This window comes from Barbus barbus (assembly GCF_936440315.1).
Source record: "Barbus barbus genome assembly, chromosome: 15".
Taxonomy (NCBI): domain Eukaryota; kingdom Metazoa; phylum Chordata; class Actinopteri; order Cypriniformes; family Cyprinidae; genus Barbus; species Barbus barbus.
This window is the reverse complement of record NC_136743.1, coordinates 29,659,048-29,672,625: the sequence shown is the minus strand read 5'-3', so window position 1 is coordinate 29,672,625 and position 13,578 is coordinate 29,659,048. Positions and strand designations below refer to the sequence as shown.

The 13,578-nt window shown below is 35.6% G+C and overlaps 1 protein-coding gene across 1 annotated transcript; it reads right to left on the bottom strand.

Moving 5' to 3' along the window:
- Positions 1–1,639: 1,639 nt before the first annotated feature.
- LOC306881812 (ADP-ribosylation factor 1-like) lies at positions 1,640–6,447 on the bottom strand. The gene is made up of 5 exons (XM_079436097.1): positions 6,359–6,447; positions 5,611–5,781; positions 5,423–5,533; positions 3,801–3,925; positions 1,640–3,719 (listed from the first exon to the last, which is right to left on the bottom strand). The coding sequence occupies exons 2-5, from the start codon at positions 5,753–5,755 to the stop codon at positions 3,558–3,560; spliced, it is 543 nt and encodes a 180-aa protein (XP_079292223.1). The 5' UTR covers positions 5,756–5,781; positions 6,359–6,447; the 3' UTR covers positions 1,640–3,557.
- Positions 6,448–13,578: the final 7,131 nt, after the last annotated feature.

Below are 13,578 nucleotides of genomic sequence, written 5' to 3'. Positions count from 1 at the left end.
TTCTGCACTCAATACTTGGTCGGGCTTCTTTAGCACAAACTCCAGCATCAGTGAGGAATGGCATGGAAGCGATCAGCCTTGACACTTATGACTGGGTCACAAATGGTCAGTCGCTCACCAGAGATGCTTCACTTCTGTGTTCAATGCTGAAGCAACCAAATACAGGCCCAGTTCAAGAATCAAGCTTCTGAGATTAAAGAGAGACATTTTCACGACAAGCTAACTTTTTAAAACAGGTTTCAAAGTGCACATTTTTCAAAATAAAACCTGTTATTGTCTCCGTGTAAAATACAAAAATGCGGATTTGTGAAAAAATGCGTATTACTATTTGCGTCGTGTGTCTTTAACAGTGTTGGGCAGTAACTAGTTACTAGTAACTTAATTACTGTAATAATATTACTTTTTGAAGTAACTAGTAGTGCAACTAATTACTAATAAGATTTCAGAAATCATATTACTGTTACCATCCATAAAACAGCTTAGTTAGTTATTTTTGATGCCTCAACCCCGCTGATATAAAATCCAACAATCAAATAATTCCTATATTTATTTTCATATTTTTCACGACTCGCACATGCATGTGATGTCTCCAGTGCAGCAGGCAAGCGTGGAATATAGAAAAGCTTACATTCAGCAGATAGAAATATTGCTTTATATTGATTTTGTCAGGAAAAAAGATGATCTGAACACTGTTGTGTATTACTTTACTCTGTCATTACATCCCACCCACATCTATTTTGGGATATATTTTTGTCCTGTCCAATGCTATGGTTATCACTATGTCTGTCATTGCAATTTCGAGAGTAATTGGCAGCATCAAAAACAAAACTTTAAATTAAATTGTGACTGGATTATATAGCCTAGAAAGTGCACAAAAATCACTCCCTTTATAGTCATTAAATAATCCCTTTATAATCACCCTTATCTCAGTTCATCGAGATCTCTCAAAGTTTCTTAATATAAGGTTCCTTTATAATTTAACATGTTTTTAGTTGTTTTAATATTACTACTGATTGCTTCTGTTGTCCTCAGTTGTAAGTCACTTTGGATAAAAGCGTCTGCTAAATGACTAAATAATAATAATCAACAGATATGTCTGTGATTGGCTGTATTGCTCAACACTGCGAAAACAGGTTGTAAATAAAAATAATAAATCTCCATAGTGCCAAACCCAAAAATGCATTAGAGTGTTAACCTTATCGACTAGAGGCTGTAGAATATAAATGATGAATTAACGTTTTGAGAATTTATAGGGTAAAGCAAGGTAAGGTGTCCCCCTTTTTATGTATCATTTATTTCATAGATTGCCCAATTTCTGATGAATAGCCATTCTCTTTTAATTTTGTCATTTCATCTAAATAGCAACATTTGTGAGATTTAGTCAGCTGAAACCATTTTGAGGTTAACTGATCTAATCTTTGTATCTGGGAAATACTGATCCAAGTAGTTTTTTTGAGTGATTTGTGGATGCATCAGTGTTTTTGGGCTCCTACAGTGAGATCATAGTTAAAATATAAGCTGTTAAATACTATGTAAACATTTAAACGCCTGTGAAGAATAGTCAGATAGCAAGACTACTATACAGAAAGGATGCTATAGCCACATATACAGCACTTCCAATGAAATAAACTCGATTTTTCTGGAAAAAAGGGGAAATGAAAAACAAATATTTTTATTTAGCTACTAACTGTAATTGATGACAAACTTCACATTATGCAATTTTGTTGTGGTACAGATTTGTTCATATTTTCTCAGTTGCTGGCATGTTGTGCATAAGCTGTAGGCTTTTTTTAAACACTGCAAAAAAGTTATAAAACTATTCACCCAAACAGGTGAATGTCTACACACAAAAGCAGGTTACAGAAGGTAGTTCAGTTTCAATTTAGCTTTGGACTCTAAAACCATAAATACAACATAATTATAAGATTTTGGGCTTTTTTTTTTCTTTTAAACAAACTAATGTACATCTACTGTTTAACCACCATGCATATGCATATATATATACACATTTAGTTATCTAAAAAATGTTCTTTAGTGAGCTTCCTTGTTCAACTATTGATGCCATTGCAGTCAAGATTTAGTTCAGAGCTGCTTCAAAATAACACGAGGGCAACAGTAAGTCCAGTTATACTAGTATCTTTAATTACAGTGCATTTCTTTCAAAATAATAAAAAAACAAAAAAACATAGGTTAAGAGTCACACTATACAACATTTTGCTAAGAGATTCACATAATTTCGACCCAAAATAATCAGTGTCTACCAAATTAGAGGTTAATTGGGAGAGAGAAAAAAGATAAATAATGATGTAACTTTAAAACCATCAGCCCTAACATTGTTTAACATTGAACGAGAAGATTATTCATCTGAAACGGGAGTCTGTTTGTCATAAAGGCACCACGGATAGTCTGGGGAAAAATTACATCTACATGCCCAACAGAGAGCTCAAACCGTTGTCATTGATATTAACATGCCAACACTCTGGAGATACGATTTTAGGTTATGTCCTAAAACAATAAAAATGCACAAATAATTTCTTTAGAGATCAAGTTATAGCATGTGGTTAGATGAGACCGTTGTTTATTCCAAGTGGTTAGATTTGAGTCCAAATTAAGAAATAGAAAGTAACACAGAGTGTCAAAACAACAAGAAATTTAACGCTAGGTGCATAAAACCAATCTTTCAGTTTCTCTTTATGGATAAATCTTAAAAAAAAAAAATGCACCACCCATAAATAAAATAAACAATATTTTGCATTTAGAAAATGAAGCCTATTTTTAGAAAACAATTACATTTTTATATCGTCTCATTGTTTCCATGAAACAACCTCCAGTCCTCTTTAAAAATTAAAGTCTCATTACCGTTACATGCCTGAATGTATTACTGCACCCTACTACAAACCTTGATTAACCTGAGCCACGCCAACATTTCTCCCACATACTCGCAACAAAACATCTGTTGTGTACTGGGAATCTCCGACAGAATAATCTTTGTGTTGCTGACTTCACAACTCTACGGCTCCTAAAGCATCATGACAGTAAAGCTAGAGGTCACTTCAGCCTTTGCTGAGAAGACAGTGTAATCGTTTTTGGTTTCTTTTCCTCAAAATTGAACCGTTACATGTGCAGGTAGTGTCGGTAATGTTTGATTTCCTGTACACCGTTCAAGACAAACATAACAGCTTTGTGTACAGTACGTCTAAGAAAGAGTCTTATTACAAGCACAATAAAATAATACATGTGCAAGATTCAAACGAGACCTGACAGAGTTTAGAGAAGCGACGTTCTTAAAACTCTTTCTGATGACTCGGGCAGTAAGAACGGAAAAAAAGACAGACGAAAGACTAAATCTATTTTGCATAATGGTGCTCAAAAAGCTGCCTCACAACAAAAAACTATTTACATTAAACGAGAGAGCAACACTTTGACTGTAGGGCACTATTCTTCCGTGTTAATGGGGTTTGAAATGAGCGCAGCTTCCAGCACCATTTCTTTAAAAACAAAAGAGTAAAGCAAGTGTTGAGAATATGGAACTAAGGAAGATCAGTACAGCGAGGTCGTTATTTCTGGTTTTTCAGTTGACTGGACAACCAGTCGAGTCCTTCATAGAGGCCGTCGCCGCTTGTGGCGCACGTGGCCTGAATGTACCAGTTCCTGTGCCGGAGCGAATGCAGCCCCAGCTTGTCCGTGATTTCCGCAGCATTCATGGCATTCGGTAGGTCCTGTCGGACAAACACGTGTCAAATGTGTAAGAACACGCAACTGGAAAGTAGTGCACGTAATCAGTTGAAAGCTGTTAGTACCTGTTTGTTGGCAAACACGAGCAGGACTGCTTCCCTGAGCTCATCCTCAGCCAACATCCTCATCAGCTCCTCTCGCGCCTCATTCACACGCTCTCTGTCGTTGCTGTCAACCACAAAGATCAGACCTAACCGGGAAAAAAAAGGAAGAAGCAGATTAATGGACTGGTGTGAGTGACAGAAATGGCTAAAAATGGAACTGACATCAGATCAATTACACAAAATGTTTTGCATAATGCCTGCTTTCTATTAGGTCCCAGGCATGAGTGAACTACAAAGATGAGCTAGTTGCCAGGGCTGTTGATTTAACACATTAATGCCCCTAAAATTCAATATATGAGGGCAAAAAATGCCCCCTACGGGTTTCTGTCTTACATTTATCACATATAGCTTAGCAATATAACCGGGGCAACAGTGCCGTTTCATTTCTTGAATATCTGCATGATTGAATAATAGTTTAATAAACAAGAAGTTAACATTGCGTTACATTTTAGGCACAATATTGTCTCAATATTTGATCAGTTTCGCCAATAAAAATAGTTCCAAACAAAGACGCAGCAGAACTTTTGTGCATCTCCAAGCAACACGCAGCACTGTTTCCTTACTGAATGAATCCAGTGAGCTAATATTCAGTGACTCGTTCATAGGCCCTGTTAACACCTGCTATTAAGATGCGTTCTGGTGTGAACCAGGTGTAAACAGGGCCATAAAGACAGTCACTTTGCTTTTTTCTGAATGAATCATCTTCTTGAATAAATCGGCTGAGTGAATGACCGAATGACAGAATCATTAAGACAGTGACTTGCTGCCACCTATTGGTGGTTTTAGTATCATTCGATATTTCCATACCCCATTCAAAAAAAAAAGACCAATTAATATCCATTTATTATCATTTAAGCCTATTTATTTCTAAAGCACTAGTCTGTTTTTATTTCTAATTTAACATGATAATGACTAGCTTTTAGAGATTAATTTTTCAGTCAAAACTGATGTGATTACTTAGATTACATCATGTAACTAATTCAATTAAAAACTGTAATCACTTGAAAGCCCGAGTAGTTTCATTTCTCTTGTAACACAATTCATTATCACATAAGAATGAAATTAACATTAAATTACTAGTGTTGATTTCATTATTTGGTAATGGTAATGGTGTTTCCAGTAACAGTGTTGAGCACATCTACATACAGACAGTGACACAGGAGAATGTAGATCATTACTACATTTAAGGGCTGTCAGTTACAAAAAATCATCTTGTTTTCGGCGTTAACGTGAATTATATTGAACTTGATGAAATGGTTCTATAAATATGTTTTCTTTTCCAAACGTGCATTCTGAATAATACATACACAAAACTGCCCAAATGTGCAGATTCATTCTGTCTAGGTGTGTTTTGAGATAATCAGCTAGCTGTAAACCACAGTGGCATGTTGGAATTTTTCCCCCCCGAGCCAGGAAGAAAACATAGATTTGGCTAAAGAATCACGAGGGGGTTGGGAGACAAACCGAAACCTATGACCTAACCGATCTTATATAATGTCATTGCAGCAACACACAGATTACATAAAATGCACTGGACTTCTCAACTAACACAACATACTGTATCACTTGAGAAAAAGCCTTACCTTGTGTGTTCTGGAAATAATGGCGCCACAATGGTCGAATCTTATCTTGACCACCGACGTCCCAAACCGTGAAACTTATATTCTTGTACTCCACAGTTTCAACATTAAAACCTTGAGCACAAAACAGAAACCAAGCATTTATTGGCTTTTCAGGCGCTAATATTGGGAAATAGATCTCGGTCACATACCGATTGTTGGGATGGTGGTAACGATTTCCCCCAGCTTCAGCTTGTACAGAACCGTGGTCTTTCCAGCAGCATCGAGACCCACCATGAGAATCCTCATCTCTTTCTTACCAAAGGCTTTAAAGAGGCTTGCGAATATGTTGCCCATGTTTGACAGACGCCTTTCTCACTCCACTGAAACAGAACAGAACAGAAAGCTCAGGATCATACACTTCACTGTTATGAACAAAGTGGCTAAACTTACATGTCATCTCCATGTATAACAACTGACTCTTTAAATAAACCAGGAAAAGCTGAAAAACCTCTCATGAAAGGAAAAGTAACGTTATTTATAATTATTTATTTTAATAACAAAGCTGCTCTAACTCCACAGCTTGGACAAGCACTATCAAAATAATATTATTCATCATATTCTATCTGTTTAGTAACAATATAGATTATCTTCAGGTCCCTAGAATTATTTCAGATAATAGGTTGATTAAACTAGTTTTTCTGGTTGATTATAAATCCTCATACATAGTATTTAATAAGAAAGTTGAGTTAAATCGTGTATGAGGTAAAGTTGACTGAAGTCAGATGTTGTTTATTTTGTCACAGACTCTCTCATCTGAACGGATTTAACGCCGACATTTCCATTCTAATCTTTTTTCATATCACATAATACTATTTATCGTATGTTACCCTGGTGGTAACGTTTCGAATACTTTAATTAAGGCTGAAAATAAATACGTTTTTCAAAAATAAAACTCACAGTTCAAGTTTCCTCCTCAACTTCAAAGCGTTTCCTCCCTCAAGATGGCGGTTTCCGGCCACGTCAGTGCGTCATGCATCACTTCCGCCGAGAACTCTGTAGGTCAGGTTTGGTACTACACGTGTTTGCTGCTCTCTTTTTTTTAAATTAAATGCATGAAAAAAAAAACAATATTCATCGTCAAATGACAACAACAGTCCAGGATTGCGTTCAAGTTCGTAGATAATTCAATAGATTTAAAATACATTAAACTTTGAATCTTACAAAAAGAGGTGTGCATTTAGAAAATGTACATTTATGAATATGATATTTAGCTAACAGGAAAATAAGGTTTATGAAATAAGTATCACCTTTTTTCACATTCACGAAAACCCAAATTGACATTGCTATAAGTAAACTTAAAATTATTATTACGTGCACTTTTCTTATGCTTTTCACAATTTGTAGTACAACATGCACACATGTAAAACAATATGTTACAATGCTTTTTGAGCGATTTAAAATGTACTTTATGGTGGTTATGTCGATGTAACGGACTCAAAAGGCAATAATAGCAATTATGAATGTCTCAGCATTTATATTATAGCAATAAAAATTGCCATTTTGGGTGGCCATTCTACAAAAAATAGTAACAACAACAATAATAATTAGCTAATATTAAAAAAGAGATGTTAAAAAGATGCAACTGTTTCATTCATCACATTGGAAATATATGTGTAATCAAGATCATTGCCCTTTGCTGACAATGCTTGCCTTTCAAGTCAGTGCTTGCATTTATATTTAGGCAAGCCCACTGCTTCATAATTTCCCCTTTTTGAGATGAACACAATATTCGTACACCTAAAAATGTCATTTTTATTATTCTTGCTTTGCAGGCGTTTTACATACAAAGACACTAATTCATTCAAAGTATGTTGAAAGCAGAAAGCTCACTTTCCCCCAGAGAGCTGTCTTTTCATGCGGTTTCTCAAGGCCAGGTTAACAGCTGCTACACCTCTGGGGGTGGAAGTCTGAGACCTCAGCTCCCCGTCTCCTCCACGCTGGCACAGAAATAATAATAATGCGGTGAAGAAGCACAAAGCTTCCTGTGTGTGAGGTGATGGCAGATGCATGTGGAGAACTCTGTAAGAACTACAATGTGACAAACAAATGACTATCGCTGAATAATCATGCAGTAGATTGATGTTGATTTTGAAAATGCAACCAAAATAATAAATATTAATACATATATTATTTTTCATAATGTCATGTTTAGATTAATAAAAATCGACATAACCCACATTAACTATAACAACATTGCTGTTGTAGATATAGTGACTTATATTTGTATGTAGTGTGGCTTGTTCAATAGCCAATCCCAGTACCATGTATATTTATATTTTATATCTATATCTATATTTTATATAGTTTTCACCCCCGGCTCTTAATGTATCGTGTTTCCTTCTGCAGCATCAGTGAACGTTTGAATGCTTTTTTAATAGTTGTGTTTGAGTCCCTCAATCGTCCTCAGTGTGAAAAGATGGATCTCATAATCATACAGTCACTGCTGGAAAGGGTTCAAATATGCAAAAGATGCTGGAAAACTGAAGATAGATATATATATATGTGTGTGTGCGTATGTATGTGTATATATATATTAGTGCTGTCAATGGATAAAAAAATAATAATTAATTAATCGCATATTTTTCTGAAATTTAATCCCACCTAACATTAAAGTTTTTAAATATACTTTTATATTGCAATAATTCCACATTCAATCTTCAAATTAATATACAAACAACATAAAGACAATATATTCTTTAACATTTGTTTAATGGCATCTTTTTATGACTGAAGGCCAGTATCACTGATACCAATACTAATTTCTCTATAAAATGCCCCCCCTCCCTGCACCTAATATTTAACCATTGACTATAGCCATTCAACATTAGAGTATAAGTGCATTTTAACATTTATTAGACTTAAAAAAATAACTTTGAATTTAAGTTGAGGGAAGTCGTGGCCTAATGGTAAGAGAGTCGGACTCGTAATCTAAAGGTTGCGGGTTCGAGTCGCGGGCCGGCAGGGATTGTAGGTGGGGGGAGTGAATGTCCAGCGCTCTCTCCACCCTCAATACCACGACTGAGGTGCCCTTGAGCAAGGCACTGAACCCCCAACTGCTCCCTGGGCGCTGCAGCATAAATGGCTGCCCACTGCTCCGGGTGTGTGTTCACGGTGTGTGTGTGTGTTCACTGCTGTGTGTGTGTGTGTGTGTGTGTTCACTGCTGTGTGTGTGTGTGTGTGTGTGTTCACTGCTGTGTGTGTGCACGTTGGATGGGTTAAATGCAGAGCACGAATTCCGAGTATAGGTCACCATACTTGGCAGTATGTCACAAGTGAACTTAAAACAATCTTCACATAAACCCATTATAATAAATGTCATATTTACCTGTGCCCTTCAGCAGAAATATACAGAAATTGAAGTTGAAGTTATCAAACAGTGCTGGGCTGCTCCAGGACAGTTTTGAAAACCCTTTCAGAGACATGTTTTAAATGTGACTCATATAAAATATATGACATGCATGGACAGTTTTAAGGCAGCTTTAATTGCCTTTTTGGTAGCTTCTTTACTAACTGACCACGACATTGCACGTAGTTTATTTCGCGCTTTGATATGAAAACATGAAAACATACAGGCTACAGGGCGCCGGCGCCGCACGCGCTCACAGTAAGTTTCTGTGCTCGTTTGAAGTGAAGCTGGAGCACGCATCTGAAACGTCTCCTGTTTGATGTGGTCATAAAGATGTTCTGCGACTGAATAAATGCACTTCTTGTCAAGAGAAAAAGTGACAGAAACAGCAGTTGTGAGAGGGGTGGCCAGCCCTAGCTCCGCCCCTGCGTTAATTGCATTAAATATTTTTAAGGCGTTAAAATGAAAACATTATTCACCTGCTTTAACGCGCTAATTTTGACACCACTAAAATATATATATATATATATATATACAGTCATGGCCAAAAATATCGGTACCCTTGGTATGTGATCAAAGAAGGCTGTGAAAATGAATCTGCATTGTTAATCCTTTTGATCTCTTATTTAAAGAATTCACAAAAATCTAACCTTTCATTGGAGAATAAGATTTTAATAGAAAATGAAATATCATTATGAAATAAATGTTTTTCTCTAATACACATTGGCCACAATTAACGGCACCCTTTTATTCAATTCTTTCTGAAACCTCCATTTGTCAGTTTAACAGCTCTAAATATTCTCCTATAATGCCTGATGAGGTTAGAGAACACCTGACAAGAGATCAGAGACCATTCCTTCATCCAGAATTACTCCAGATCCTTTAGATTCACAGCTCCATGACGGTGCTTCTTCTCTTCAGTTCACCTCACTCACTTTCTACAGGGTTCAGGTCAGAGGACTGGAATGGCCAGCAGAAGCTTGCTTTTGTGCTCAATGACCCATTTTTGTGTTGTTTTTGAGGTTTGTGTTTGGATTATTGTCCGGTTGGAAGATCCAAACATGGCCCGTTATAAGATTTCTAACAGAATCAGTCACTTATTGATTTTTTATCTGTTGGTATTTGATAGAATCAGTGATGCCATGTGTCTAAACAAGATGTCCAGGACCTCCAGCAGAAATATAGGCCCACAACATCAAAAACACAGCAGTATATTTCATTGTACACATGGGGTACTTTTTATCCCTGTGTTCACCAAACCCATCTTGAGTGTTTGCTGCTAAAAAGCTCATTTTTTAGTTTCATCTGACCATAGAAGTCAGTCCCATTTGAAGTTCCAGTCGTGTCTGATAACTGAATATGCTGGAGATTGTTTTTGAATGAGAGAGGAGAATTTTTCTTGAAACCCTCCCAAACAACATGTGGTGATGTAGGGGCTGTTTGACCATTTTTTTTAAAGGTTTTCTGACCCCGAGACTCAACTATTTTCTGTAATTCTGCAGCAGTGGTCCTTGGAGAATCTTTAGCCACTCAAACTCTTCTCACCGTGCATTAGGACGATATAGACACACGTCCTCTTCCAGGCAGTTTCGTAACGTTTTATGTAGATTGGAAATTCTTAATTATTGCCCTGATGGTGGAAATGGGAATTTTCACTGCTCTAGCTCTTTTCTTAAAGCCACTTCACTAATTTGTGAAGCTCAATTATCTTTTGCTGCACATCAGAAATATATTCTTTGGTTTTTCTCATTGTGATGGATGATAAAGGGAATTTGGGCTTTGTTTTCCCTCCTATTTATATTTCTGTGAAACAGGAAGCCATGGCTGGATAATATCATGTTCATAATCACCCTAGAGTGCTCAAAATTGTGAATATGAATGGCAATATATTTCAGAGATATTTTACTCATAAGAATTTCTAGGGGTGCCAATAATTGTGTCCAACGTGTATTTAAGAAAAACATTTACTTCATAATGATATTTCCCCCCATTTTAAATTCTTATTATCCAATGAAAGGTTAGATTTTTGTGAATTAACAATGCAGATTAATTTTACAGCCTTCTTCGATCAAATTTACCAAGGGTGCCGATATTTTATATATTTATTTATATTTATATAACAATTTAATAAAATGACATGTGCATATCATATCTGAAATTGTAAATGAATAGTTATTTTACACAACTAAACATTTTGTAAATATTTATTTAAACATGCCAGAAAACAGAAGACTCACACAGGGTTTTTACACCATAAATACTCTGTTGTTGATCTCCAACAACTTCTCCCTCATTTACATTTATTTACATTTTTGAACAGGTACTTTTTTGGAGCCTGTTCAAAAGCCTGTTTTTCATAAAAAACTTAGATTAGGCAAATTCTCAGATCTGTTAACGTTGATGGTATTTCTTTGTTTGCAGGAGTCAGTAAATGAATAAGTCCACCAGAGGGGGCAGCAAAGCGAGATCACAGCAGGAACTGAAGGATTCAGAAAGAAAACAATAAAAAGAGGTGAGAAATATAAATTTCGTTCCATAAAAAAATGGTGAGGGCCAACTTTATTTACACAGATGAAGGTATGTGAGTATCACTGATATATGGCAAATTATGATGCATTATTATTCTTCAAGATGCATTGCAATACATTCCAAATTATAAAATGTATTTAATATACAATCAAGCAGGCCACAAGATTCTACTGCTTGTATTTGACTAAGCTATGACAAGCCTATAAGGTATCGTAAATAACGGATTATTAGTATTAAACAAAAAATTATATAATTCACCGAGTGTTATAATACAGTCGATACTATTTTGTTAGAAAACATGTTTGCAAAATATTCTGAATAGTGAACATATGTTGAATCAAACCACACAGATTCCAAGTTTATTACATTTAGACTACGCTTAACAGTTACAATACACATTTAACAATTTGTAACAATATACAGTACTGGATATATAAATACAATATATATAGCAGTAAACTCCAAACTTTTATTTGGACTAAGATTTCAGTGGCAAAACATTTAATTTGACACTACAAACCTTTGAGAGAGGCAGCATAGTTCTGTGATGCCTCGAAAACAGACAGCACAGTTACGCCAAGTCAATATCCTGGAGTCATATTAATAAACGCACTTAAAAAGATCAAATGAACCAGATCCAACAGCAACAAAGTGCTGTTCAGGGTGAAAGAGAAGTGGAAAGATCTGGAATCAGTGACAGCAGGAGCTGCATCTCCCTCCCAACAGCAGCAGGTGAAGAGAGCGAAGGTTCACTTTCAGCAAAACACCTGAATGGCTTTGTTTCAAATTCTGCTTCATCAACAACAAAGACAACAAAAGCCACCGGATTCACTCAGTTCACTGTTATGGAAACAGTGCGTAAGATATTTGCAGGCCTTTTATTGTGGCCAGCCTAAGGCACACCTGTGCAATAATCATGCTGTCTAATCAGCATCTTGATATGCCACACATGTGAGGTGGATGAATTATCTCGGCAAAGGAGAAGTGCTCACTAACACAGATTTAGACAGATTTGTGAACAATATTTGAGAGAAATAGGCTTTTTGTGTACATAGAAAAAAGTCTTAGATCTTTGAGTTCAGCTCATGAAAAATGGGGGTAAAAACAAAAATGTTGCGTTTATAATTTTGTTCAGTTTATATATATATATATATATATATATATATATATATATTTATATTTTTATTTTTATTTTTTTATTCTTTTTTATAGCACTTTTCACAATGCAAATCATTGCAAAGCAGCTTTACAGAAAATTTAAGTTTCTACATTATATTTAGAAATAGCTTATCAGTGACTATCTCAAGTTGATGTCCATATGGCAGAAATGTACAGTAAAAAAATAAAAATAAATAAATTATATATTTATATATATTTTATTATATATTTACTATTTTTTTTGCCATGCTTATTAGCGTCTATTGTTTCGCTGTTTCCATTTTTCGTATTTCTTCCTTGTTTGATTTGTTTCCATGGTTTCTGATTTTGTTCACCTGTTCCTAGTTTAGTTTCACATGTGATGTGTCCTAGTTCACCTCCTTATACTATGCCCTAAAAGTATGTACTCTTTCAAAAAAGAAAATGTAGATACTTTTGAATGTGTAGCCGAAGAGCAGACAAGCTTTGAGACATACTGCCATGTCATAAAATGGACATGGCGCATAGTTATGTACATTCTGTCACCGCAAACTGACAAAGTTAGCATACTCATCCTTCACATCCATATACACATTTCACATTTTATTTAAATAATTTACACTACTCAAACAATTCTTCCTACTATATTGGAGAAAACAAATATCATGTTGATCTACCAATTGTGGTTCTTTCATGGTGAGAACTCTGCTCATGTTTCTCACATAATGATGCATTTAAGAGTGGCCAAACCTATCTGTTTTGCGATTGCGCTATTTGTACCTTTAGGAAATGTTGTTGCAGATGAAATATAGGCTAGCACAGATAACATGCAAACATCTCGACTTAACCATCAGTCTAACGCACATCCACCATGCTTGTAGGTCCTTTTATTCGTGTTTGTAGTTCTGAACTGAATATGCCTTCAAAGTACGATTATTAAGTTAATATGGGCAAGATTAGCCATTAGATTGTGCACAGATCCACACTTCGAAAATTTATCCGAAATAGTAGACCATTCGGGGGAATTTAAGCATACTACTTTCAACATACTATGCATGGGAACACACAACTTATTGTAATGTCACATTTTTTTGGGAGTATAGTA